Here is a 25801-nt window from a genome sequence, read left to right on the forward strand (position 1 = left end):
TTGGCATAGCTATGGTGCTCAGGGATGTGGTTTTGTCAACTTAACTTTTAAGTGTAGACCAAGCCTCAGTAGTCAGATCTGAAAGTCTTGGCTGCAAATCTGCAAAGACAGAAGAAACTCTCACAATGTCTTCCCAGCTCAAGAAAACACTTTCCATCCCAAATCTCCTTTATCACTCCCTTATCCACACCCCAAACTGACTAACCAACTGACCCCTGCTCATTCTTTCCTCCTCCATCCCTACTATTAGGGAAATTGAGGAAAAACAGTTGAAAATTTTAGCATGTCTTGATGGTTACCAATGAAGGCACTGGCAGAACAAAATGGCCCCTCACTAAAAGCACGCTGCCTTCAGTTCTCTCCCAATTATTACAGGAATCGTCTGTTAGCTCAATCCCTTCAGTAATTGTAATGTTATTTATGTGTCATGAGTTCAGCACCTGCAAAGACAAATGTGTTCTAAAATTATCAGTTACAGCCTGATCCTGCAAATTACCTTTAATTAGTGCCAGACCCAACTTTAATGAGAGTTGAACTTTGCAGCAGGAATGCCCCAGGCAAAATCAGGCCCATAAAAAGCAGGGCAGTTGCGGTAACTCTAATAATCACTGTGTAAAACAAATCTGGGGAAGTATTATGACAAGTTTCTATATATTTATTGATTTATGAGAAACTCTGCAGAACTCAAAGTAGCTGACCTATTTGGTGGCAAACATTTTCTGGAACAGACGTTTATTTTGCTTTACTTACTCACAATATTTATGCTTACACATTACGCAGCACATTCAAAAGATTACAGTGCTATTTTTTCTATTGTCAGATTTAATGAAGAACTCAGAATACAATTTAAGCAACTGCTCATTAAGTAGCTCTGAAAATCCATATGCTACTATTAAAGATCCACCAGCACTTTTGCCAAAAAACTCAGAATGTGGATATGTTGAAATGAAGTCACCAGCACGCAGGGACTCCCCATATGCAGAGATCAGCAACTCTGCTTCAGCCAACAAGAATGTCTATGAAGTTGGTAAGTACAAACTGCATTGTTAGGCTGTGTGTGATGAGGATACAGCGCGCAAGACTCTTCCTTTGAATCAAGCTGTGGTGGGTCGGATGAGCCCCACCAACCAGACAAGGGTTAAGGAACTTCTGTGGTCACAAGCAACTGCAGCTTGCCACATGTGCTTGTCAGGCCTGGAGGTGGGCCCTTAAAAGGGAGGAACTCCGAGCAGTAGGGGTGGCACTCAGAACAAGCAGAGACAAGGCTCAGTGTTCCTAGACTGGGGCCCCTGTGCCAATAACTGACTGATCGCTTGCAAACACCTGCCCAACCCTTTGAGAAAGAAGATGAAAGGGGGTGGACTCGCTGAAGGGCACAGTCAGAGGGCTGTACCCGGTAAACTCAGAACCAGACCACAGGGTTGTGACTGCCCAGAGAATAACATAAGAAGTAACCAAGGTGGCCGCTCTCACCCCAAAAAGGTGACCTGAAGACATTAACTCTTCAACACAGGCTCAACCAAAAAAAAAAAAAAAATCACTAAAAAAAATATTGATACACTTTCAGGTTCTATCCATGAACATATAGCTGTAAGAAGAATCCCATTCTTTTCAAACTTGTGAAGCAATTCACAAAGAAGATGGTCTCAAATACCTTAGTTTCAGTTGTGTAAATAAAAGTCACCCACCTAAATATCTCTGCCAAAGAGCCAATATTTTTGCCCTCCTTAAAGCAGCAGTGGGAGACATACGTAGCCTCTCACTGCCATATAACTTAGTCCTGTACCAGCTTGTCCAGTCCTGAATATGGTTAGCCCTGGTGGACAACAGGGGCAGAAGAGCTCTGTGGCTTCTGTGCTCAGACAATGTGCATCCTGTCCCCCGACCCCTGCTCTCCTATCAGTAACTCTGCAGATCCTGGTTCCTTTCCCATGGCAGGTCCTGATGAGTTATTACAGTCCTAAGAAAACTGTGACATACTGGTAGAATATTTAAATAACTTACCTAAGGTCACAGACTAGATCACCTGACTATAGGTCCAATGCCTTAACCACAAGACCATCCTTCCTTTCTCAATTCATACAGAATAGGCAACAGGATCATTAGCCCCTTACTAGCTGGAGTGAAATACTTTAAGATTTTAGATGTTTTGTTTTCTTCCTAATATATAAGGTCACAGCTTTTAAAAAGTCAGAAGCATTACTGTGAATAAAATAGAAGCAAAATAGCAGATCTCTGTATGGTTAGTTGTACATTACTTAATTATTCTAAAGTGCATTAGCAACATGGGTTAAAAAAATAGTCCTGATCCTTTAAGGGGATCTGTACTGTACATTTTGGATTTCTCTTAGTAGGTTGAAAGATGTCCACACTGACAGTTACCTCTGATGGAAGATGCTCTAAAAAGTTGTTTAAAGTAGGATCAGAATTTAAAGAACATGTAACTGCTGTGTACATTGAAGGACCTAACTCTCCCTTTCTGTACCTATGTGGAGATTTCCTAGAATTCCATGAGGGTGTCCATTGTCTTGCTAAGGACTGTCTATTCCATGGTGACTCTCTCTGGGGCATCCTGGAGAAGAGTGGGATCTGTGGGATGAAGAAGAGTGGGACATGACTAATGTGTCTATGTGAGAGAGAGAACCAAGCAGCTCCATAGTAGTCCACAACCTGTCAGGATTAGTATGCAAATTTCCATTGGATGCTTTGCACAATATCCTTTTACTACTGATGCTTTGCTCAGAAGTCCAAAGTTTGGCCCAATGTTTGTTTAAGCAGGAGTCTGGATTCCTGAAGCTTGCCCAAAGAGAAAAGAGGACATGCAATTCTGCTTGATTGTATTATCATCTTACAAACTCATGAATGCGCACACAATTGAGTTTGTTGCATAACTGAGAAGTTTTAATGCCAGGCCAGCAAATTTTTAAGCGACATGCTCTTTACTTGAGAATTTAAAGCTGAGTCAACAAGTTTCTTTTAAGCAATGGTAACTATTTAGCAAGACTTGTTCATTTTTATGAAGATTTTTTTTCCCCATTTGCTATTACCAGTGCCCAAATATGTGTGTTCTCTTTTATCACAGAACCTACCGTGAGTGTTGTCCAGGGCGCAGTCAGTAACAGTGGACCTTTCAGCCAAGATCCTTATGATCTTCCAAAAAACAGTCATATTCCATGCCATTATGACTTGCTACCAGTACGAGATAGTCCAACATCCTCTGAGAAAGAGGTCAGCAGTGAATGACACCTCAAGCTCATTGTACGGCACAGTGGAACTCTTAAGGAGAATGGTGGCTTGGTTATGCTCCTTCCTGTACTTTGCCACCATATTTGGCTCCTAATCCATTCTGTAGACAATTGCTGTACGTTAAACAGGAATCTCAAGCTGAGGTCTGTATACACACATACGGCATGTGGATAGATGCCAAACTGAAGAGACCCTGGTCAGATTTTCCATTACAGTTATTTTTACAAAGACACCAATTCCACACATTTACACTGTAGTATACTTGTTTAAACATATTAGTTTGCAGAACAGTTCTGATAACAGTTCCATTTCTGCTACTTTGAAATTGGATTTCATGTTTGTTTTTCACTTGCTCATGTTTCATAGTAGAGATACCCCTAACGACTGTACAACCTACCAAATATCCACTTCTTACAGGTAGTCTGATTCATTTGTTATCTAGAAGCAAAACTGATATTGCGAGATTTCTTTCACATCACATCATATTGTGGTGGATTATATTGCTTTTAGTCAAAATGTGTAAAAAGACTTGATCTGATTGGATGTAACCAAATGCAATGCGGAAGTGATTTGAAAAACTCAACACAAGTTTTTCATGTCTACTACTGGTTATGGAAATACATTGCCTGTGTAATTTTGAAGGTGATGAAAGCATTGCATGCATTAATATTATTGCAACACCCGAAGATCAATGGATACCCCATACTAGTAGGCTTTGGCACCCATCCTTGCCAAATCATTTGGTGCATTACTGCTCCATATACTACAGATCTGACCATCATTCCTGTCATACTCGAGTAATAATCCATAACATATCAGTAATTATTGCATAAATATGTAAATGAAATCAGTTTATTTTTGTCAGAATGGACTGAATGAGTGTGTAAGGAATGGACAAAAATGATGAATGCTGTAAATTTGAAGTGCAAGAAAAGGTTTAAATTTTATAAACAAGTAGTAATATGGACTGTAATATAGAATAAGAATAGTAGTGTTTTGATTAATTTTTTCCATAGAAATGACTGAACAATCTCTGTGCATACTTGCTAAAAAGGCACCTTTTTTTTATAGTTGATGTAGGGAAAATATGCTTAAGCTGGTCTTTTGCATTGCTAATAACTTGACACATATACCCCATTTTTCATTAACTTGTATCTCCATTTTTAAATTTTGTATCTATGTTTCTAGTGCTCTAGCTTATAACTGCAAAATATTTTATTGTACATCCACTGTTTATTGCATTTTTGACAGCTGGCCTTTATTTTGTCTGGTTAAGAAACATTTCTCTTTGGGAGGGACGGGGCGGGAGTATAAAAGTGAGAATTGATATAATATTAATGTCCACCGGAGATCGGCTAAACGGGTTAGGTAGTAGTGTAAACTGGTGAATTGACTCAGCAGGAAAAAAATACAATTACAAGGTGTTTTGCTTGAGGGATAATGTTTATAACAAGAAAGCATAATAAGTTGTCCTATGCAGAAAAGAAAAAACAAGACCCCTAGCTTGGGGGTCAGCTCACTCCTGACCCTGCATGTAGAGGCCAGCCTTCCCAAAGGCATTCTCTCCTCTGTCTCCCAAGTAGCCAACTTATAGTCAGGGCCCCATGTCTTCTGCAGTTCAGTGGAAGTAGAATTGTTCATGGAATCCACCCTTTGAAACAGAATTGTGCTCCGGAGGCCAAGCTTTTATTTATTTGTAATTGTTAAAACTGATGCAAAGACATCTCCCTGAATCTTCAAACAGTCTGAAACAATAGCTAGGGCATCTGGACTGCTTGTTTCATCTCATTGGGATGTTAGATTCAAAACCTAAAGATGAGACGTTATATATCAATATTGTTGAAGATACCGTTGCTGATCATGTTAGTGAAGCATCCTGCTGATGGCCCATAATCTCAAACAGCCTTTTTCACCTTCCCAAACTAGTGACTCTGCACCCAGTCACAAGTAGGTTTACCTTTAAAGACATGCGAACTGTATGATGTGATATGAAGGCCAGCGGTTGGTCAAGCATTTTGGTACTCGTATGCTCTCTGCCTCAGTACACTGAGGTGCCACTATGGCTCTGTATCTGAAAGTTTGGATTATGTTAGAATCAAAGACAAAGAAGTGTTGACATTGTGATGGTATTGGCTCCTAAGAGAATCACATCCCGTTGCCTTTGGCTGGAGGAACAATAGCTACAATACAGAGCCTCAATGAGAAAAACATTTCTGGATACAAAACCTCCTTGGGCTGAAGTGGAAATACTGTCTGATGTTTGCTGCGATTAAAGTGGTGACAGATCAGATCTGTACACACGAAGTCCTCACCATAGCTGGGCTCAGGCCTCTGAGGCACATGTGGATCCATGGGGTGCCCAGTTACACCCCATGTTTGTGTCATACATAAATATTGGTTGATTTGTGGGCAAACTGGAACTTCCTGGGCAATTGCACATCCTTGAAAAAGTTGTATGACCAGCTCAGGACATCACAGATATAAAAATAAATGCTGATGTTTCAGAAATTAAGCAGCACTTTACACCCCACTTAAGGTAAACGACTGATTGGGTGTGTGTGTGCCAGGTACATGTAGTGATATTGATGTGTTTGTACTGTGTGATCCAAACTTAAAAATAAAATCTCCTTTCTGAAGCTGTGAATAGAAAATGCAATACACTACAACTGTGAGTTCACAAAAGTCGTCTCCTCTTACTTCATGTATAATTTGAATTTGATGGCCAATAGAACAATTATTCATTGTAACATTAAAAAAAAATCCCTGTCCTTCATACTATACAATGGTGAAGAGCAGAGCAAATTATTTTTAACTTGTGTAGGAATTCCAAAAGTGTTGCACATCTTCAAATTATGTATTCAAGCGAATACTCATGACAATAAATCCTGCTCAGACACTTCAGGCTATTGTGTATGCTCTAAATATACTCATACATACAGGTCCAAATTCAGCCCTGCTGTATGTGGTGACATTTCTGCTGTGGACAAGGGAAGTTGCACCTGCTTATATTTGACCCCTATAAATATACATACGTCACATAAAAGACTTGTGAATATGCATGTCTGTGTAAGTAGGTGTACATGCTCACACACACAGTTGCCTGAACAATTAATATGTTCTATTTAAACAATCTCTGCATGTCATTAACTTGAGTGAATAAAGTACACTGGATAATGTAGAAATGTATCTATAATCTTTGATTTAAAACCCCCAATCAATGTTTACTGTATTAATAAAGACTAAATACCTGCTTGGTGCATCAAGGGGAAGCAGAAATTTTCCCAGAGCACTTGCTTTAGCAATCATGCCATCCAGAACAGGTTTTCTCATGTGCCTCAAGAAGACATGCTTTGGAATACACTTTGCTGCTCTGTTAAGCACAAGCAGAGCTCACATCTCACAGCTGCCAAAGAGCCCTGGCTGCTGATCACAGCATGTTCATTAACTCAGAGGGAGAATTTAGACCCTTCCCAACCTCCATACCAGGCCACCTTAGGGACATGATGTATATGCTGGTGCATTTATCTTTCCAGATTTCTTATTGAGAACTATGGGGAGAGATCCTGCCTTGCCACTTGCACAAATGGAAAAAGGCGTCTGTGTCTTTATATGTTCAGAACCCCATAAAGAGGAAAACAATATGAAACCCTACAATAAATGTCCGTACTAACTTGTATGCCAATGCAATAAGTGCAGAATTTAGCCCAAAGTTAATATCTTATTTTAAAATGTGGTATTTGGTATAATCCCTGAAATTTCAAACGATTTAGACAAACTATCTCTTGGCCATTTAGAAAAACACTGATCCTCAAAAAGACTTTTTTGTATCAGAGACTTTTACTCCCAACATACTGCTGCACTTAAACTTTGCCCTCATCTTCATTTACACAGAGAACACCCATTAATTTTAATTGGAGCTGAACATACAGATTGAGGGGTGAACAGATTTCATGGTGCCTATCCTTTTTATCACAATCTGCAAAATCAAACTAATGAAATAAAGTTTTAAAAAAGTATAAATATTGGTGAGCACATTATTAAAAATGTATTTGATTTTCAAAATACTATGACTAAAACTGGAGTGTTGAGTAGGGTTATGTTTCCAAGTAATGACCCTTACACTGAGCCACGTCAATAGGACAATGCATCTTTAAGATCCCTACTGAAGAATACAGAGCTAATGTTGACAAAAATGCTTTATATTAAAGACTGTATATAGCAGTTTAAATGACTTAAAACTGATGGGTGCTTGTTTAACTATTGTACAGAAAACCTTGCCCTTTTGGTACAATTAACTCTACTGCCATAGCACTGGGCCTAACTATTATATTTTCAGTGTTTTACCCCAGCCACTCTCCACTTTGATATGATTGAATTATAATATATATTTTTAAAGAAAACCTACAAACGGTGTCTAGCTTGTATCTCGATTGTAACAAAAAAACTGTTGCAATGTTGAAATGTTTTCTATTTTCCAAAGATGACTGATGCTCATCGTATTACCCTTCACTACCATTTATGTCACCGAACATGCTTGTAGGTTAATGTAATAAACTTTCTAATAAAAGACTTGAAATGTTGTGTTTGATTTTTCCGTCCTGTTTTTCCTCTCTCTAGGGGCACTGTGAAGTACCACAATGGATATACATAGTAGTCTGTGTGTGGAAGGCTTTATGTGAACATGGTCAGTTCAATAACAGTCATAGGGTGAAATCCAGGCCCCATTGAAGTCAACGGGAGTTTTGTCATTGACTTCAGTGGGGCCAGGATTTCAACCACAGAGTATTACATGAAAGCTCAGTTATTTCTACTGCATTTGGGTCAGTTCCTTGCCCCCACTAAGGCTGCTTTGCACTGCTTCAATAGCACTAAGCGGTGATAAAGTTGGCTTAATTGTCTCCCTGGGTATTCCACTTGTCTAGGGAAATCTCCAGGTGGAATAGAGCCAACTCTATACCACCCCTCTTTTAAGCCTCTAGTGGCATGGCTGGAGATAAGGGCCATAGCTGGAGTCCTGCTGTACTCTGTTGATGCCTAGCTGTCAAAGTGGTGCCTTTGGAGCTGTTGTGGCCAGTCTAATTTTGAGCAGCATTGAGACCATCAAGGAAAGAATAATGTCAAGGCATTTTCTTGACCTCCACACATCTGTTTGGTAGGATAACAACATCCTATTATCAACCATGTAAAAGACCAGTGAGAAGCCTAAAACTACAGGCACGTAGAAAGGAAGAGATCATCCAGCAGCACCCGCATTCTCATTTCTGTTCCATATCCTGGCATGAAGCCTCTAAGCTGGCTCAAGAACACTGGTTGTGGACAAATGTGCTTGGAGATGGCTTTTTACTGTCTCCTCAGTTAGATTGCTCAGGAACGTGAGATCTGGCATTGAGTGTTAATTGGAAAGTTCTGTTTCATCTCGCAAAGTTTCCTTCAGGATTGGTTGGGCTACAGTGTGTTTTAAGGAGGGATATAGTAGCTAGTTAGTCTCACATCCAACCTGGCAATCTGGCCCTAGTTGTGTGACTCATTATGAGGCTGACACCAAAGGTTACTTTTAAGAGTTCAATTATAGAGAGAAAGAAAATAAGTTTTTTGGTGTTTGCATCTGACTCCCTGGAATTAACTGAGATTCTTAAAGAAGAAAGTTGAGTGAACTATCTTAAACAGGTTAAACAAATGATTCCAAATATAGAGCCAAATCCTGAAGTTCTCTTCCTCGTGTATAATTTTTTTTAAATTGTAATCCATAGTCTGAGATTCAAAGAACAGAAGAAAAGAAAATGCCTCGAACATAAAAACTTATACTTCCCCAAAATGTCATGATCCTTGTAATATTTGAGTGAGTTAAATTGCCTCATTAGCATCTTTAATTTGTGTGATCAGCATTTATGCTGCAGATCAGCCAAAGCATATCTGACCTCAGCAGCATTTCAAGGATAATTTTTTAAACAGATCAACTGCACTTTAACAACTGCCCTATTAAGTACAGCCTCTGGCTCTTTTCTTCCCATCTACAATAATTATCAGAGACTTCAAGAAAAATTCTACTTTCCATTCATGTTACAGTTCTGTATACCTCTAGAGCTAACATGATTATGAGAATGGTGTGCAGGATCTTGCTCTACATACATGTCTTTTTGACATGGAAAAAGTGAAAGATTTTCTTTGAAGACTCTAGTGCAATGAAGCAGCTGATCGTGTTTATAACTATTCTAGAAGTAATTCTATTTTGTGGTTACAGAGAGATTGGTTGATTATACTCATCATGACATAATGCATGAGGCTAAAATAGGGAAAGAACAAGTAAAAAATTACTTAGACAAGTTAGATATCTTCCAGTCACCGGGGCCTGATGAAATATATCCTAGAATACTCAAGGAGCTGACTGAGGAGACATCTGAGCCATTAGCAATTATCTTCGCGAAGTCATGGAAGACGGGTGAGATGCCAAAGGACTGGAAAAGGGCAAATATAGTGCCAATCTATAAAAGGGAAAATAAGGACAACCTGGCGAATTACAGACCAGTCATCTTAACTTCTGTACCAGGAAAGATAATGGAGCAAATAATTAAGCAATCAATTTACAGATACCTAGAAGATAATGAGGTGATAAATAACAGTCAGTATGGATTTGTCAAGAACAAATTATGTCAAACCAACCTAATAGCTTTCTTTGACAGGGTAACAAGCCTTGTGGATAGGGGTGAAGCCGTAGATGTGGTATAGGTTAACTTTAGTAAGGCTTTTGATACTGTCTTGCATGACCTCATAAACAAACTAGGGCAACACAACCTAGCTGGAGCTACTATAAAGTGGGTGCATAACTGGTTGGATAACTACTCTCGTTCCCAGAGAGTAGTTATCAGTGGTTCACAGTCAAGATGGAAGGGCATATCAAGTGGGGTCCTGCAGGGATCAGTTCTGGGTCTGGTTCTGTTCAATATCTTCATCAATTATTTAGATAATGGCATAGAGAGTACACTTATTAAGTCTGCGGATGATATCAAGCTGGGAGGGGTTGCAAATGCTTTGGAGGATAGGATTAAAATTTAAAATGATCTGGACAAATTGGAGAAATGGTCTGAAGTAAATAGGAGGAAATTCAATAAAGGACAAATGCAAAGTACTTCACTTAGGAAGGAACAATCAGTTGCACACATACAAAATGGGAAATGACTGCCTAGGAAGGAGTACTGCAGCAAGGGATCTGGGGATCATAGTGGATCATAAGCTAAATATGAGTCAGTAGTGTAACACTGTTGCAAAAAAATCAAACATCATTCTGGGATGTAGTAGCAGGAGTCTTGTAAACAAGACACAAGAAGTAATTCTTCCGCTCTACTCCGTGCTGATTAGGCCTCAGCTGGAGTATTGTGTCCAGTTTCGGGCACCACATTTCAGGAAAGATGTGGACAAATTAGAGAAAGTCCAGAGAAGAGCAACAAAAATTATTAAAGGTCTAGAAAACATGACTTATGAGGGAAGATTGACAAAAAATTGATTTGTTTACTATGGAGAAGAGAAGACAGAGAGAGAAAATGATAATAGTTTTCAAGTACATAAAAGGTTGTTACAAGGAGAAGGGAGAAAAATTGTATTCCTTAACCTCTGACGATAGGACAAGAAGCAATGGGCTTGAATTGCAGCAAGGACGATTTAGGTTGGCCATTAGGAAAAACTTCCTGCCAGGGTAGTTAAGCACTGGAATAAATTGCCTAGGGATGCTGCAGAATCATTGGAAATTTTTAAGAGCAGGTTGGACAAACACCTATCAGGGATGGTCTAGATAATACTTAGTCTTGCCTTGAGTGCAGGGGAATGGACTAGAAAATTGTTCGAGGGTCCTTCCAGGCATACAATTCTATGATTCTATGTGAAGATCAAAAATGTTCCTTCTCTCAGAGGCAGACACAAGTATCAAAAACCATCAGCCTTAATGGATGGCATTGATGAAGCTTTACCACCTTTTTTTGAATAATACTAACAATTCATGTGCACTACATACGGTTGAAGACTGCCTCTTTCATAGGATTATTTAAAATGGAAGCAACATTTAGCTTAGTCATCACTGCCTGGATTGTGCCTGGATTGTGGCAAGATTTATGTAATTATTCCTTTCCATTTTTTCAAGTGTAAGACAACAGTTGAGCTTAGAATCCCGTGAATATTGGCTCTCCAGGGCTAACCAGATTTTTATCACAGAAGGAAGTTGCTATTCCTTTAAATACACATAGGGAGCAGAATTATTGCATAAAAAGTTACTAGTTTTACTTATCAGAGGGGTAGCTGTGTTAGTCTGGATCTGTAAAAAGCGACAAAGAGTCCTGTGGCACCTTATAGACTAACAGAAGTATTGGAGCATAAGCTTTTGTGGGTGAATAACCACTTCATCAGACACATGACGCAGTTTTACTTAGTTACTGCTCTGACTGTAACCATGTTAAGTATGTCAAAGTACGTGCACAGATAATATCTGTAGCTGCTTTGTAAATATACATGTTTACAGACTAGCAGAACAAATGTCTGAACTCATTGACACAGGATATTATTTAGATTAACAAGTTAGTAATTTTAAAAATGGGTTAGACATTTATAAGAATAAAAATACCACTTGTGCAGTTATATTAATAGCTAGCATATACAATATAAAGCCATGCTTCGGTGTGCAAGCTGATCACCCCCTAGGGTCAGGAAGAAATTCTCGCCAGGTCATAAAGGAGAGTGCATTAAGGATGTATTACAACTTCTTAAGTACTCATTGTTGGCCACTCTCACAGACCAGATACCAGGGTAAATGGATGATTGTTGCGTCCTTGTATAATTATTCTTGTATTACTCCAAAAAGTCTGTGTCAAAAAAATAAAAGTTCTGCGTGCAATATTTAAATAAAATGTGCAGAATTTTAGTCAATAAATAAATGTGGCAGTTCCAGCATGGCAGTGGTGAGTACCCTGCAGGCCTCCCCCCAAGACATGGACTTGGCAGTGAGGCTGCACCCAACCCTAACACAGCACCAGGGCCAGGCCTCCCCAGAAGCACTCTGCAGCCCTGCCCCTCCAGATCATCCTAATAGCCCTTCTCTGCACCTGTTCCAGTTTGAATAGCATCTTTCTTAAACATGGGAGATCAGAATTGCACACAGTTTTCCAGATGAGTTCTCACAAGTGCCTTGTGTAATAGTACTAACACTTCCCTGTCTCTATTGAAAATACCTTGCCTGATGTATCCTAGGACTGCATTAGCCTATTTCACGGCTTCATCATACTGATGGCTCATAGTCATCCTGTGATCAACCAATACACCCAGGTCTTTCTCCTCCTCTGTCACATCCAACTGATAAGTCTCCAGTTTATAGCAAAAATTCTTGTTCTTAGTCCCTAAATACATGACCTTGCACTTTGCACTATTAAATTTGATCCGATTTCTATTACTCCCATTTACAACTATGTTCTTGTATGATATTCCGGTCCTCCTCTTTATCGGCACAAACTTGCTCTATAAAATTGTCAAGCTCAGTCTTGAAAACAGTTATGATTTTTGCCTCCACTGCTCCCCTTGGAGGCTGTTCCAGAACGTCACTCCTCTGATAGTTAGAAACCTTGGTCTAATTTCAAGCCTAAGCTTGTTGATAGCCAATTTATATCCATTTGTTCTTGTGGCAACATTGGCACTTAATGTAAATAACTCCTCTCCCTCCCTTGTATTTATCCAGCTGATGTATTTATAGAGAGCAATCACATCTCCCCTCAGCCTTCGTTTTGTTAGACTAAGCAAGCCAAGTCCTTAACTCTCCTCTTGTAAGGTAGGTTCTCCATTCCTCTGATCATCCTAGTAGTCCTTCTTTGCACCTGTTCCAGTTTGAATGCATCTTTCTTAAACATGGGAAACCAGAATTGCACATAGGTCTCACCAATGCCTCATATAATGGTGATAACACTTCCCTATCTCTACTGGAAATACCTTGCCTGATGCATCCCGGGATTGTATTAGCCTTTTTCACAGCTGCATCACATTGGTGGCCCATGGTCATCCTGTGATCCACCAGTACACCCAAGTTTCTCTCCTGCTCTGATAAGTCCCCAGTTTATAACAGAAATTCTTGTTGTTAGTCACTAAGTGCATGATGTTGCACTTTGCACCATTAAATTTCATCCCGTTTCTATTACTCCAGTTTTCAGAGTCTTCTTGTATGATAAGAACGCAGATCTTTCCTAAATAGGGCCAACTTGCACAGCTATCTATTTGGAAAATTTTCTTGTCTATTTTTATGAATCAACATCTTGTTAGCAGCCTCCTTGTTTCTTTTAGCTCCACCCCTTTGGTTGTCCACAATGTCCTTTAAAGCTGTGGGGAAATTGCTATCTTGGGGTCAGATTCTCTCCTGTGCCCAGCAGAGGCGAATGGGAGGGGATCATCAGGGAATTGGTTATGACTCCTTGATTCTGTGGGCCAATCTGCATGGGCCCCAGCCAAAGTTGTTGACTATGGACCCCAAAGGTCAAGGGACCATCTACCAGTTGAGAACTAGCAGAGCATAGCTGCGCTCCATCCGTGACATGCTGCCTCTTTCTCCAATACAATCGCTACAACAAGGTAGGGGTTAGGATGGTGTAGCAGTGATGCAAAAGGAGGAGAGGATCCAGTTTGTGTGTAACTGGCCGATAAACTGGCTACATCTAGAGTAACTGATTAAAAGGATTGGAAACCAGAAGCAGAATAAATTCTGGAGTGAAAGGTATTACCAGCTGTGATTGCCTAGAATAGTCGTTTCTTTTTTTCTTCAAAGTCACTTTAATACAGAGCTCTCTAAAGCTTTATTTCACTTTCCAGAGGCCTCATCTGATCCCGCCCCTCCCCATTTGTCTCTGATATTGATGATTTTTGACTCTATTGTTTTAGGTGGGAGTTGAGAGCTATAGTTCCTCAGGTGATGAGACTTAGCAATATCACACTTTGCGTGCTTGGGGGAAAAGAGTTTAGAAGATTGCGAACCTTTGTATTTTACTCTCTACGGGTACATTTAAACACTTTTCTTTCCTCCAAGTGATCATCCCAGTGAGCTTTTATAAAACTGCAAAGACAGGACTACTTACAGCTGCAAAGTAACAGCTCCATTTTAAAACAAAGTCTACTTATCCCCACAGCAGTGTGCAAATTTTCCCTCACAGGCACATGCATAATTTAGAGAAATCCTATTCATGTAGGAAAATGGAAAGAAATACCTATATCTATTTCCCTAGCCACAATGTGAGAAAGACAAATTGTTCTAAAATGAAAGGCCGTGCATATAAACAAAACACAGATCATTTCTACTGATTAATCGATGACTTTCCATTTGACCACTGATTTCCCTTTGGTAGTGGGGAATAATTACTTAAAATACACATAGAATCTGACATATAACTATAACACCACTAAAATTTTTACCAAGTCATTCCTCTGACTTCAGTAGTATTGCTCTGGATTTACCCAAATGTAACTCAGAGCAGGATTTGGCCAGAGTTCTTAAGCAAATCAATTTACTCAAGTCTCATCCTTATTACATTAAATTAATTAATTAAATAAAAGCTCTATCATAATAAATTTGGCACACCCTCTATCAGGGGATTTGAGAAAGAGTCAGTAGGATAGGCATAGGTTCTAGAGACCAGGAAAGTAAGTGGAGTTATTCTGGATATACCCTGGTGTAACTTGGAACAGAATTTGACACCTTACATGTAAAAGGAATTAGTGTATTTTCCCCTAAAATATCTGCCCCCTCACTATTATTTCTGCTAATTACCCTGTTTCCCCGAAAATAAGACAGTGTCTTATATTAATTTTTGCTCCCAAAGATGCGCTAGGTCTTATTTTCAGGGGATGTCTTATTTTTCAGAAATGAAAAATGCCTTATTATCGGTGGATGCCTTATTATCGGGGAGGTCTTATTATCGGGGGGATGCCTTATATTACAACGAGAGGCAAAACTGTAAGTAGGCCTTATTTTCGGAGGATGTCTTATTTTCGGGGAAACAGGGTAGGTGACACATTGTCTGTCTGAAGTTTTCCTTAACCAAATGAGATGAGGAAACAAATCTACTGACCCTCTCTAGAATAATAAAACAAAGCAATTTGAATCCATTTCTCATCAGCCTCTCTGGTCTGCTGAGACCTCATTAATCACCTCACTGTACTGTTTTATGTGTTTTATGCACTTGTGTACTGAGTGATGAATATTTTTTCCTTGCTTTCCCTTTCGACTGTGCCTCTTATGACTAGTTTTAAAGAGAAGGTTCCTACTTTTAAAAGCTTTCCTTCTTTCCTTTATCACTAACTGATCTACTTTCAAAGATACCTTTGGCTTTTAGTTTGTCAACTACATTTGTTTAATCTCAGTGTGATGGTATGTCCACCCCATACAGGACTGGAAGGGGTTAAGGTGGCCAGGTAGGTTAATTCCGCAGGCTGCACCTGGAGGAAGAGCCAGGGAGCAAGGCTTGATTGTAAGCAGGCTCAGCTAGGAAGGAATAGGGGGGGCCTATTAAGCCAGGAAGCTGGCAACAGACAAGGGCAGCAGATGCTCCCTGGGAAGAAGGAGGAGGTTTGGAGCTGGAACTTTCAGAGAAAGGGGGGAGACCTAGGAGTGGGAAGGAGTAGTGAAGCCAGGGAGAGTAAAGGCCAGAATTTCTATGTTGAGGGTCCCTGGACTGGAACCTAGAGTAGAAGGTGGGCCTGCGTTTCCCTACTGACCAGTTGAGAAATGGCACCATCAGGGCAGTACTGGAGAAGACTGCCTAGGACTGCTGAAGAAAGACTTTGGAACCTCAGAAGGGGTAAGCACTCTTTCAATAGTAAAATAGCCCTCTGGATACAGACCATGTAGATAAGAGACAGGAATATTTAGTTAGATCATATTATATCTGAAGGCATGAGCCAACTATCTGGCATGGCTACATAGCACCTAAATACGTACCCTTCCAGGAGAAGCACAAAGAACTACAAATCAATCATCATTTCAGCTCTTATTTCAAAACATAATCCATGGCCTTCTTCCTCCCAGCTGCAACTGGATATATGTTGGAGGTATTGTATGTGGGTATCATACATTGGCATTGCAATATTTGCTCTGTTGTACATAATGGAGACCGCTTAGACTGATATCTGATGTCTAATATCTATATCTATCTATCTCTATACTGGAATAGAACTTAAATTGCTAGATTCCTGGATTCCCAGGCCAGAAAGGACCATTGTGATAATTTAGTCTGACCTCCTGTAACATGATCCAATGCTGGTTGCAATTCTAGTTACAGGAGTGGATCCTGTACCTACTGAAGTCAATGGCAAGACTTCTGTGGACTTCAGCAGGTGCAGAATCAGGCCCATAGTGAACCTCCAGTTAGTAAACTTGTCCTGTTAAAAAACTGTGGTGTGAAACCAATACAACAAGGTCCAATTTAAAGAAACACGTGACATTTTCAAAGGGGGAATACAAGCATGTGTGTATATATAGTGTGGTGTCATGGCAGCCTGTGAGCTGCGAGCAGCCATGCAGGCAAACGGTCAGTGTAAACAAACTGTCTTGTGGCCTGCCAGCGGATTACCCTGATGGTGGGCTGCAGATTGCCCACCACTGGGTTAGACCATCCCTGACAGGTATTAGTATAAGTATACTTAATCCTGCCTCACTGCAGGGAGATGGACTAGATGACCTTTTGAGGTCCTTTCTAGCCCTATGTTTTTATGATTCAACCACCATGAGACTTCTCTTCCTGCAATTCCCTGTCTCATTCACTACAGACCTTCTAATCCTGGCTCACCTCATCAGTGGCCCCAAAAAGTTGTGAGATCTCCTAGTCAACTTCCTCCTGGCACTGGCCAAGATGACCAGCTAAGGTATTCAAATGTAGAGTTCTATTTCTATATGCTGTTGGGGCCTGTTGGGGCCTGTAAGCTTCTTTTCAAGCAGGGCTTTGGAGCAGAGCCCAGAGCTGGAGCGTGGAGCAGTTCCGGAGCAGTAGAGCTGCAAGTTTTTGCCTGGAGCTGGAGCGGAGCCGGAGCACAGCTCCAAAGCCCTTTTCAAGGACACACTTTCTCTGGGTAGATGATTAGCATAGTTAACAAAGCTGTATTTGGAGTGGGTATTACTAGAGCATTTCTCGATGGTTTCCTAAGGGTTAGGCATGCAAGATCTTCACCTACGGGAGGGGGGGAGGAGTCAATTCAGTAGTGCTATGCTGGAGATTGGATGGGTTCCAGCAAGCATGTCTTTGATCTATGGGCAGTTACAAACTTAGTTGAAGTCGATGGATATGTTAGCTGCCTTCCATTCAGGCTAATGAGAGAACTGTTAAATGCTCCCTTTTTTAGTGATAGCTGAAACAATGGAAACCATCACCCAAGGACTGGACTGAATGCAAACCCAGGGGCTGGGATTGATTTGGTTGTAGCTGTCTATTGGTGTGTGCGTAAACAGGGAAACAGACCAGGAGAAAGCTGCCTGAAAGTCGGTGACAGCAAGAGAAGCACTAGTAGTGAGGCCCTGAGAGAGAGTTTTTTAGGGCAGTGCTGGATAGAAAGGCAGGTTTGGAACTGTGAACAAATAAACAGACTCCTGCTTTTGTTTGTATTGTGTTCAAAGAAACAGAACCGTTGTGTACATTCTTTGTAAATAAACAGGACTGCACCAAAGAAATACCTGACTCTCAGCAATTTCTCCTCCAAACAGAAATAACTTGCAAGGCCCCAGATACTGGCTAACTACTTGGGGTAACAGAAGCAACACTATATGGCTGACAGATTCTTTCTTTCAAAGTCACTTATTTTCAGGTGCTTATAACCTTCTGAAAAAATATTTTGGGGGTCAACATCTTCAAGCTTATTCCCAACCTAAAAGTGAATTTCTTTGGAATGTTGATCAAATTTAATTTGGTGATTTGAGTTACGAGTTTGCTTTTATGTGTACGAAGATAACAGATTAGGAAGGAGTCTAGTCTGTGAAAGGAGCTTATTGAAACATCTCTGAAGATGAGATATTACCTGTAATCAGTTTCTTAATGTATTAGGCTTAGACTTGCATGTTTTTTCTTTATTTTGCTGGGTGACTTACTTTGTTCTGTCATTACTTGAAACCACTTAAATCCTACTTTTTATACTTAATAACATTACTTTGGTTTATTAATAAACCCAGAGTAAGTGATTAATACCTGGGGGAGCAAACAGCTGTGCGTCTCTCTCTATCAGTGATATAGAGGGAGAACAATTTACAAATGTACCCTGCATAAGCTTTATACAGAGTAAAACAGATTTATTTGGGGTTCAGGCTCTCAGAAAGGCTGAACCCTGGGAAAGTGCCTGTTAACTAAGAAGCCCCTGGGCTGAGTGAATCTCAGTTTCAGTGAACTGCAGAGAAGCGGGGCCCAACCTCTGGGTCTGTGCCTAACTCAGCAAGACAGGAGTGCCTAACTCAGCAAGACAGGAGTGGAGGGGCAACCTGTTCTGGCAGGAGGGTTGTTATCAGTAGTATCCCAGCTCATCGAGTGACAGTCTCGAAGGGAGTCTCTGTGACCGAATCTGTTAGTGGTGTAGTTGGCAGGATTCGAACCTGCGCGGGGAGAACACCCTTAATGGCCTCCACACAGGCCTGGTTCACACTAACCCCCCCACTTCGGACTAAGGTACGCAAATTCAGCTACGTTAATAATGTAGCTGAATTCGAAGTACCTTAGTCCGAACTTACCGCAGGTCCAGACGCGGCAGGCAGGCTCCCCCGTCGATGCCGCGTACGCCTCTCGCTGAGCTGGAGTACCGGCGTCGACGGCAAGCACTTCCGGGATTGATTTATCGCGTCTAGACAAGACGCGATAAATCGATCCCAGAAGATCAATCGCTTACATCTGGACCAGGAAGTAAGTATAGACGTACCTTTAATATGTTTACATCAGTGATACAAGTTTATATCTTATTCTCCTAACTCCAGATATAGAAATAATACATGCAAACAAATAGGATGAACACACTTAGTAGATTACAAGCTTTCTAATGACACCATACAAGGGGTATTTAGCGTAAAGTATATTCCAGTGATGTCATATTCATAAGCATATTTCCATAAAGTGCAATGTCACAACATAACTAATTTTTTCCTTCAAAAATATCAAGCATCTTTATAGAATTTGAATGTAATTTTAGGGCAGCGCACTGAGACCTCTGGCCCCCTTCCAGGGACTGCAGGAGAGGGTGATGGGTGCGGGCTCTAGGAAGGAGCTTGAGTGCAAGAGGGGGTTCAGGGGGTTGGGGAGTGTGGTGCAGGTTCTGGGAGGGAGTTTGGGTGTGGGACGGGGTTCTGATCTGGAGCATGGGCTTGGAATGCAGGAGAGGGTGAGGAGTGCAGGCGTTGGGAGTGAGTTAGTGTGCAAGAGGTTTCGGCTGTGGCTGGGCAGCACTTATCTCAGGCGCCTGCCAGAAGCACCTGGCATGTCTCTGCGGCCCCTAGGTACAGGGTCTTTGAGCCCTGCCTGCAGGCACTGCCCCTGCAGCTCCCACTGGCTGTGGCTCCTGGCCAATGGGAGCTGTGGAGCCAGTGCCGCTTCTCAGGGTGGCCGCCCCTGCACCTAGGAGCCGGACATGCTGGCCGCCACAGAGCCAGGGCAGGCTGGGAGACCGGGCAGGCAGGGAGTCTTCCTTAGCCCCGCTGGCTAGACTTTTAGCGGCCCGGTTAGCAGTGCTGACCAGAGCCGTCAAGAGTCCCTTTTCGACCAGATGTTCTGGTTGAAAACCGGATGCCTGCAAAACCTAGTTGCCCAGCAGCCTTAGTATAAGCTGGCACCAGGTCTGTCTGCACATCATAGCCTCCTATTCCCTAACTTCATCCTCTTACACCCACTTGTACCACACTTTGCACCGTGTTCACAACCAGCCTTTGTTGTGGTGCTTGTTGGAGCTGGGGAGGGTACAAAGGTCTGGGCACCGCTCTGCGAATATGCCCCCACAGGGGTGGTTGGGGCATGACGCGGCTCCGCTAGGGAGGGGTCTGAGCAAGCTGAGGGGAAGAGACCCGACATGCCCGCTGTGGGGCTTGGGGTACCGACCAGGCAGCACGCAGACCTCACCGCCGAGGCTGCGGGCGGGACACCAAGAACCTGGTGTTACGTGGCCGGGCTCTCCCCGCCCCAGGTCACGCGCAGCAGGCGGCTCCGCCCGGCCCCACCCCACCCGCCGCAGGCGAACGTGGCAGCAGGAGGTGGCGTCTCGCTCCCAGGCGCAGCCATTTTGGATGCGGGAAGCGAGCGGCGGCACGCGGCAGGCAGCGCCAGGGAAGTGGCGCCCGAGGCCCGGCCAAGGAGGAACCCGCAGCTAGGTGAGGACGGGAGGGAGAAGCTGCTGCCAGGCGGGACAGCGCGCGCGGGAGCGACCCGGCCCCGAGGAGCGTGGGCAGAGCCGCCGGCGGGAGAGAGAGACGTGGCAACCCAGACCGGCGGCGGGCGGCATTGCGCATGTGCGGTGCCGCCCCAAGTCCCATGGGAGTTGTAGGCCCTGCACTGAGTCTGCGCCCGTTCCTCACGCTCTGACCCCTGCTCTGGGAGGCTGCCCGCGCGGGGCTGGGGGTGGTGCTTCTTCTCCGGCGGCCGCGTCAGAGCCGGCTGCGGGGTCACGCAGCGCCGCGGGCCCGTTGCTACCGTTACGGGGGGCTTGTTCTACGGGGTCCTTCCCGCCGCAGGGCGGAGCTGCGCTGTAGGCAGCGCTAGAGAGTCTGGCAGCGGGGGCGCAGCCTGGGATCGCGGGGCGCTTCTGCGAAATGAACCGAAGTGAAACAAAAGCCTCGAGTGTTTGACTAGTGTGTGCAAGGCCCCGAGAGCTCGTCACGCCTCTGGGAGCTGTGGTGGCCGGCTCAGGAAGGCCTCCTTAGGTGGGTTTGCACTCGGGTTACCTTGGCAGGAGTTGTTTCTTTCCTGCATGGGGGGGGGAGGGTAGGAATAACTTTGAAAAACAAACCAATGCAAGCTTGGAGTCTGAAGGGGACTTTTCTAGCAGGGCGTGAAATTCCTGCAAATGTTGCAGATGGACGTTTGCAGCCTTGTTTTTACTGCCTGTGTAACTGGTGTAACCTGCTGTCACAGAGAATAACCTGGTATCCTAAATCCTAAAGTTGGGTGGCTTTTTTTAAATTTAAAAATTGAGGGATTTTTATGAAAATTGGCCCTGTAGTTCATTAATCATTTGTGCTATGATGTCTCTGATCTAGATTGTAAACTCATTGGGACAGAGGCCAGTTCTTCGGTCTGATATTTCCTGCCTGTCCCTCTGGTATCTGAAGTCTTGTTGCTATAGTGATGATTAAATGTTAAATACTCATAGCAAATGTTTAGAAAACAGCTGTGCCTTGGGGTAGTCTGATCAATATCATCCATACTAGAAAAGTGAGAAAAGGACTGGTATAGAAAAACTCAAGAAGTTCTGATTTTGGCTTGACTCTTCCTCGGGGTTTGAACATGTCAGTGAGCATCCATTCTTGCTGTTGACTGCATGTGCATGGTCTTTCCTGTGCCCACGTGGCACTTCATTTACATCAGCAAGGCACTGTCACCTGAGGGGCCTACCCATCTGCATTAAAAAATGTGTGGGATCCTCTTCTGTCAAATGGAACTAACATCATTTGCTTAGCTTCTTCAGGAGGCTGGTCAAGATTTAATTACTCAATTATACAACCTGACCTTTTGTTGAAGAAGCCACCCCATTGATTGGCAGATGGGTATCACAGCATCTTCTGATAGTTGCTGTTATCTTTTTTGTGTTGCCCAAGAATGAGCTGAGTGCCACAAAAGAGAAAGATAGGGTGGCAGAGCTTGAGTCTTTACCCCAGTACCTGTGAGCTGTTTCTGTTCTGTGGCCTTTAATGAGGTTGGCTGTCTGAGGTAAATAGGATGGATTTTATTGAGTCAGCTCCCTGCTTTATATGCAGATGAAACAATATGTTAACAGTATGTATAGGGTGGTATGAATCTGATGTCCTTCAGCTTTCCCTAGCCATGCTGATCCTTTCCTCTACCCACACACTCCCACCCCCAAACTAACCTGATGCCCATCTTGCCTAGGAAATAATGGTTTAATATCTATAAAAGACTTAAGCTATGTCTGCACTACCACTTATGAATAAAGCCAACCCCAAGAGACATAAGTTATACTGACCTAAGCACTTCCCATTGATATAGTGCAACTGCTGTAAGCTCTCTAGTCCAGCCATAGCCTTAGAAGGTGAAAAGGGCTACAGTTCATAAATGAGTATTATTTATATCTGTGCCTATATATCCCTTAATTAGAATGTGTGTATTCAGGATGGCTGCTCATTTGGGGATGCCTCCTAGCAGTTAATTGGCCATGCATGAAGACATCTGCTGCTTGATCAGGAGAGTATTAACAAAAATTCTACTTAATGAGCCTAACCAGTGCTTTAGGTGTTAACCCAATATTACCTTTTCACACCTAGTTATAGAAATATTGCCTGTTACATATTAAAAAAAGTATTAAATAACATTTGAGTCTGGTATTTTAATTGATTACTGAGCTTATTCACTTCTCAGGTTAAGCTTGAGCCTCTCAAGATAATTCTACTGTGCTTTGTCTGTTAACATGGATGTCTACTCAACTGTGGAAATCTGCTTGTTAAGGGTTAACTGTTAAACAGCACCACTGCAAACTGTGATTCAATTCTAGAAATTGACTTTATCCTTCTCAATTTTGGGTAGTCTTCATTTGTAAGTAGTTCATCCTTAACTATCAATTCCCATATTTTTGGGACATAACCTGAAAATGATTTTAAATTAAGATTATAGTCAGAAAAACAAATATATACATTATTTGGTTTCACATTTTTCAGTTACTTCACATAGCTTTTGATTTTTAAAAGTAAACTTTTTCTGATTGCCAACTCAGCAAGCTCAACCTTTGATCTCTAAAATGAAACTTTTTTTTTCTGCTTCTAACATAATCACCACTTAGAATTTATTATCTGATTTTTCTTAAGTGCTGAATATCCACACATCCTGCTGAAGCAAATGAGAGTTGTGGGTGCTTTACACCTTGGAAAATCAAGCTATTAACTGACAATTTGGGGGAAAAGGCTAACAACTGACTAGAATTCAGCTCCCTCTTCCTTGGCTGTATTGGCTCTGCACTTGGAATAAAGTAAATACAGGTCTGTCGCATCTTACGCGCATTTAACATGTGCGATTTCAACTTTACGCGGTCAGCAAAAACAAAAACAGAGAAAAACAACAATTTTAATACTGTACCTGTAGTGCGGGCGATTTCGCCCGCCATTGAACTCAATGGGGTTTTGGTTATACGCGGTTTTCGCTTTACGCGCTAACCGTGGAACGGAACCCCCGCGTAAGATGAGACAGACCTGTAGTTACACCTCAAAGAGGCACAGACCTTGTCTGTACTAAGTATTCTTCTTGTTAAAAGCTCCCATGATTGCTCTAGTACTGGTGCAGCTCTAACATTGCTGGACACAGTGGTAGCATTAGCATAGACCTTTTTTTTTTTCCTCACTCCCACTCCCTTGTCATTTAGTAACCTAACCCTGCTGAGTTTTATATTAAACTCTTCTGAAAACTTGATCTATATTAATGGAACTTTTTAGTGGCATATTTTTTTTTTTTTAAATTTGCCACTAAAAAGTTCCATTAATATAGATCAAGTTTTCAGAAGAGTTTAATATAAAACTCAGCAGGGTTAGGTTACTAAATGACAAGGGGGTGGGAGTGAGGGAAAAAAAAGATCTCTGTGTAAACAAAGCCACAGGGCAAGGAACTGTTAGGAATGTGCTACTTTTATGATATTAATTTAGTTTAATAAACACACTTTAATGTAATCGTATAGAATGCACTCAAATTTGGGTTTTTTCCAAATTTGGTGACATGACCAGACTCATGAAATGAACTTTTAGTCACAAACCGCTAGATGGCAGGAGCACAATTTCTTTTGGGCTAATTACACATTTGCTTGACTCTGCTTGTAATTCTTTGTCTCCTGGATTTTATATTTTTGGACTGGTTTGTGGGGCTTATATTAGGTCAACTTTGACATAGGAAGTATTGGTTTTGTGGGTTATGTTCAGAATTTTTTTTTAATCATCTGAGAAAAGGCAGCAGTAGGTGTGAGGAGGAAGTGACTAGAGGCATTTCTACACTGCAAACACCCCCTCTCTCTCCCCCCCGCCCCCAGGCTAGCCCACACCAGCTGACTCGGGCTCCCCAGGCTTGGGTTGCAGGGCTGTTTCATTGTAGTGTAGACTTCCAGGCCTGCACCCAAGCCTGGAAGTCTATATGACAGTGAAACAGTCCCTTAGCCTGAGATCTGTGAGGTGAAGTCAACTGGCATAGGCCAGCCGCGGGTGTTTAATTGCAATGTAGACATACCCTAAAATAGACTTTACTAACTTGCATTAAGGACTGGGTAATCCACTGCTGACTGAATGTTCTTGTGGTAAATAAAGATGAAAATACCACAATGCATGTTGTTAATATATGTGGATAAACGTTTTATTTTTGGTAGTAGGTTATAATGTAGTATGTTGTGTAGAAGCAGTGACGTCTTAGGAAGAGAGACTTCACTGTAGGGCTCTGTAAATATGTAAAACTAAATCTTTGCTTGGAAGTGGGGTTTAACCTTCAAGGATTACTTGCTGAGAATTATGGGTTTGTGGATTGGAGCAGCGAGGAGAAAGAGAGGTTTTTCTGTAGCTAAATAACTTTAATATGAGGTTGGGAGTAATAGTAAAGACAAAGGCCACTGCCAAAGCTGGTAGAGACTAAGGATTTGGGGCCTGATCCTGATAGGCACTTTGCCTCTGCATTTTTCTTCAGGACATTTTTCAGCAGCTTAGTTGTGTGGTGACTAGTCTTCAAACCTTATTTGCCCTCTTTTGGTTTCTCTTATTCTTCCATACGTGCTCTCTTTTAATTCTCTAGAATTATATCTAAGGGCCTGATTCTCCACTGTCTTGCTCCTTTCATAATCGCTTACACCTGTGCAAACTGAGAGTGGATACTTTTAATTTGGAAGCATGTTATACTTGCAGTGTTGCCAATTCTTGTGGGGTTTCTTTACCATGGGCTTTGTGATATTTGGGTGCTTTTAAGTTTCCTCTGATCTCACAGTTCCTGGCTTAAAAACTCATGACTTTTGCCCTTATTCACAATGGCTTGATGGGTGGTATGTGTGTGTAGGAGGCAGACTGAGGGAGGTGAGGGAATAGAGGTTGGCAGAGGAAAAACGTGAGGGGTAGGATACTGTAAAGAATAAGAGGCGAAAAAGTGGAGGTAGGTGAACTTAAGGTTTGGAGACTGTAGGTGAGCATGGAAGGGTGAGGGGAAGAGTGTGTGGATTAGGAGGCAAGCAAGATGGAGTGGGGAAGGATACAGGCTACTGATAGTGGGGGTTGGGAGATGGAGACGGGGTTAAGAAGGGGTAAGGAGACGTTCCCCTCTGAACTGCCAGTGGCATGGCATTATATATATAAAAACTTGAAATGCTCTTACACATTTTGGGGCAGGCAGTTTCCCCTCAATGA

The 25801-nt window shown here is 42.1% G+C and overlaps 2 protein-coding genes across 14 annotated transcripts in view; both read left to right on the top strand.

Moving 5' to 3' along the window:
• MEGF10 (multiple EGF like domains 10) overlaps positions 1 to 7815 on the top strand; it is a 165797-nt gene extending 157982 nt beyond the window's left edge. For both annotated transcript variants that reach the window (XM_065599304.1, XM_005303051.5), the window contains 2 exons: positions 821 to 1027; positions 3083 to 7815. In XM_065599304.1, the coding sequence (XP_065455376.1) occupies positions 821 to 1027; positions 3083 to 3243 (368 nt within the window). In that variant the 3' untranslated portion in view covers positions 3244 to 7815. The remainder of the gene's footprint in view (positions 1 to 820; positions 1028 to 3082) is intronic.
• Positions 7816 to 20259: 12444 nt separating this feature from the next.
• The window catches only part of PRRC1 (proline rich coiled-coil 1), a 39192-nt gene continuing 33650 nt past the window's right edge, over positions 20260 to 25801 (top strand). For 2 of the 12 annotated variants that reach the window (XM_005303056.5, XM_005303055.5), the window contains exon 1: positions 20260 to 20584. The gene's annotated coding sequence lies outside the window, so the exon portion shown is untranslated. Of the gene's footprint in view, positions 21134 to 25801 lie in introns of all 12 variants that reach the window. The other 10 variants (XM_008171345.3, XM_065599309.1, XM_042854606.2 and 7 more) reach the window with 9 other exon arrangements.

This window comes from Chrysemys picta, chromosome 6 (genome assembly GCF_011386835.1).
Source record: "Chrysemys picta bellii isolate R12L10 chromosome 6, ASM1138683v2, whole genome shotgun sequence".
Lineage (NCBI taxonomy): Eukaryota > Metazoa > Chordata > Testudines > Emydidae > Chrysemys > Chrysemys picta.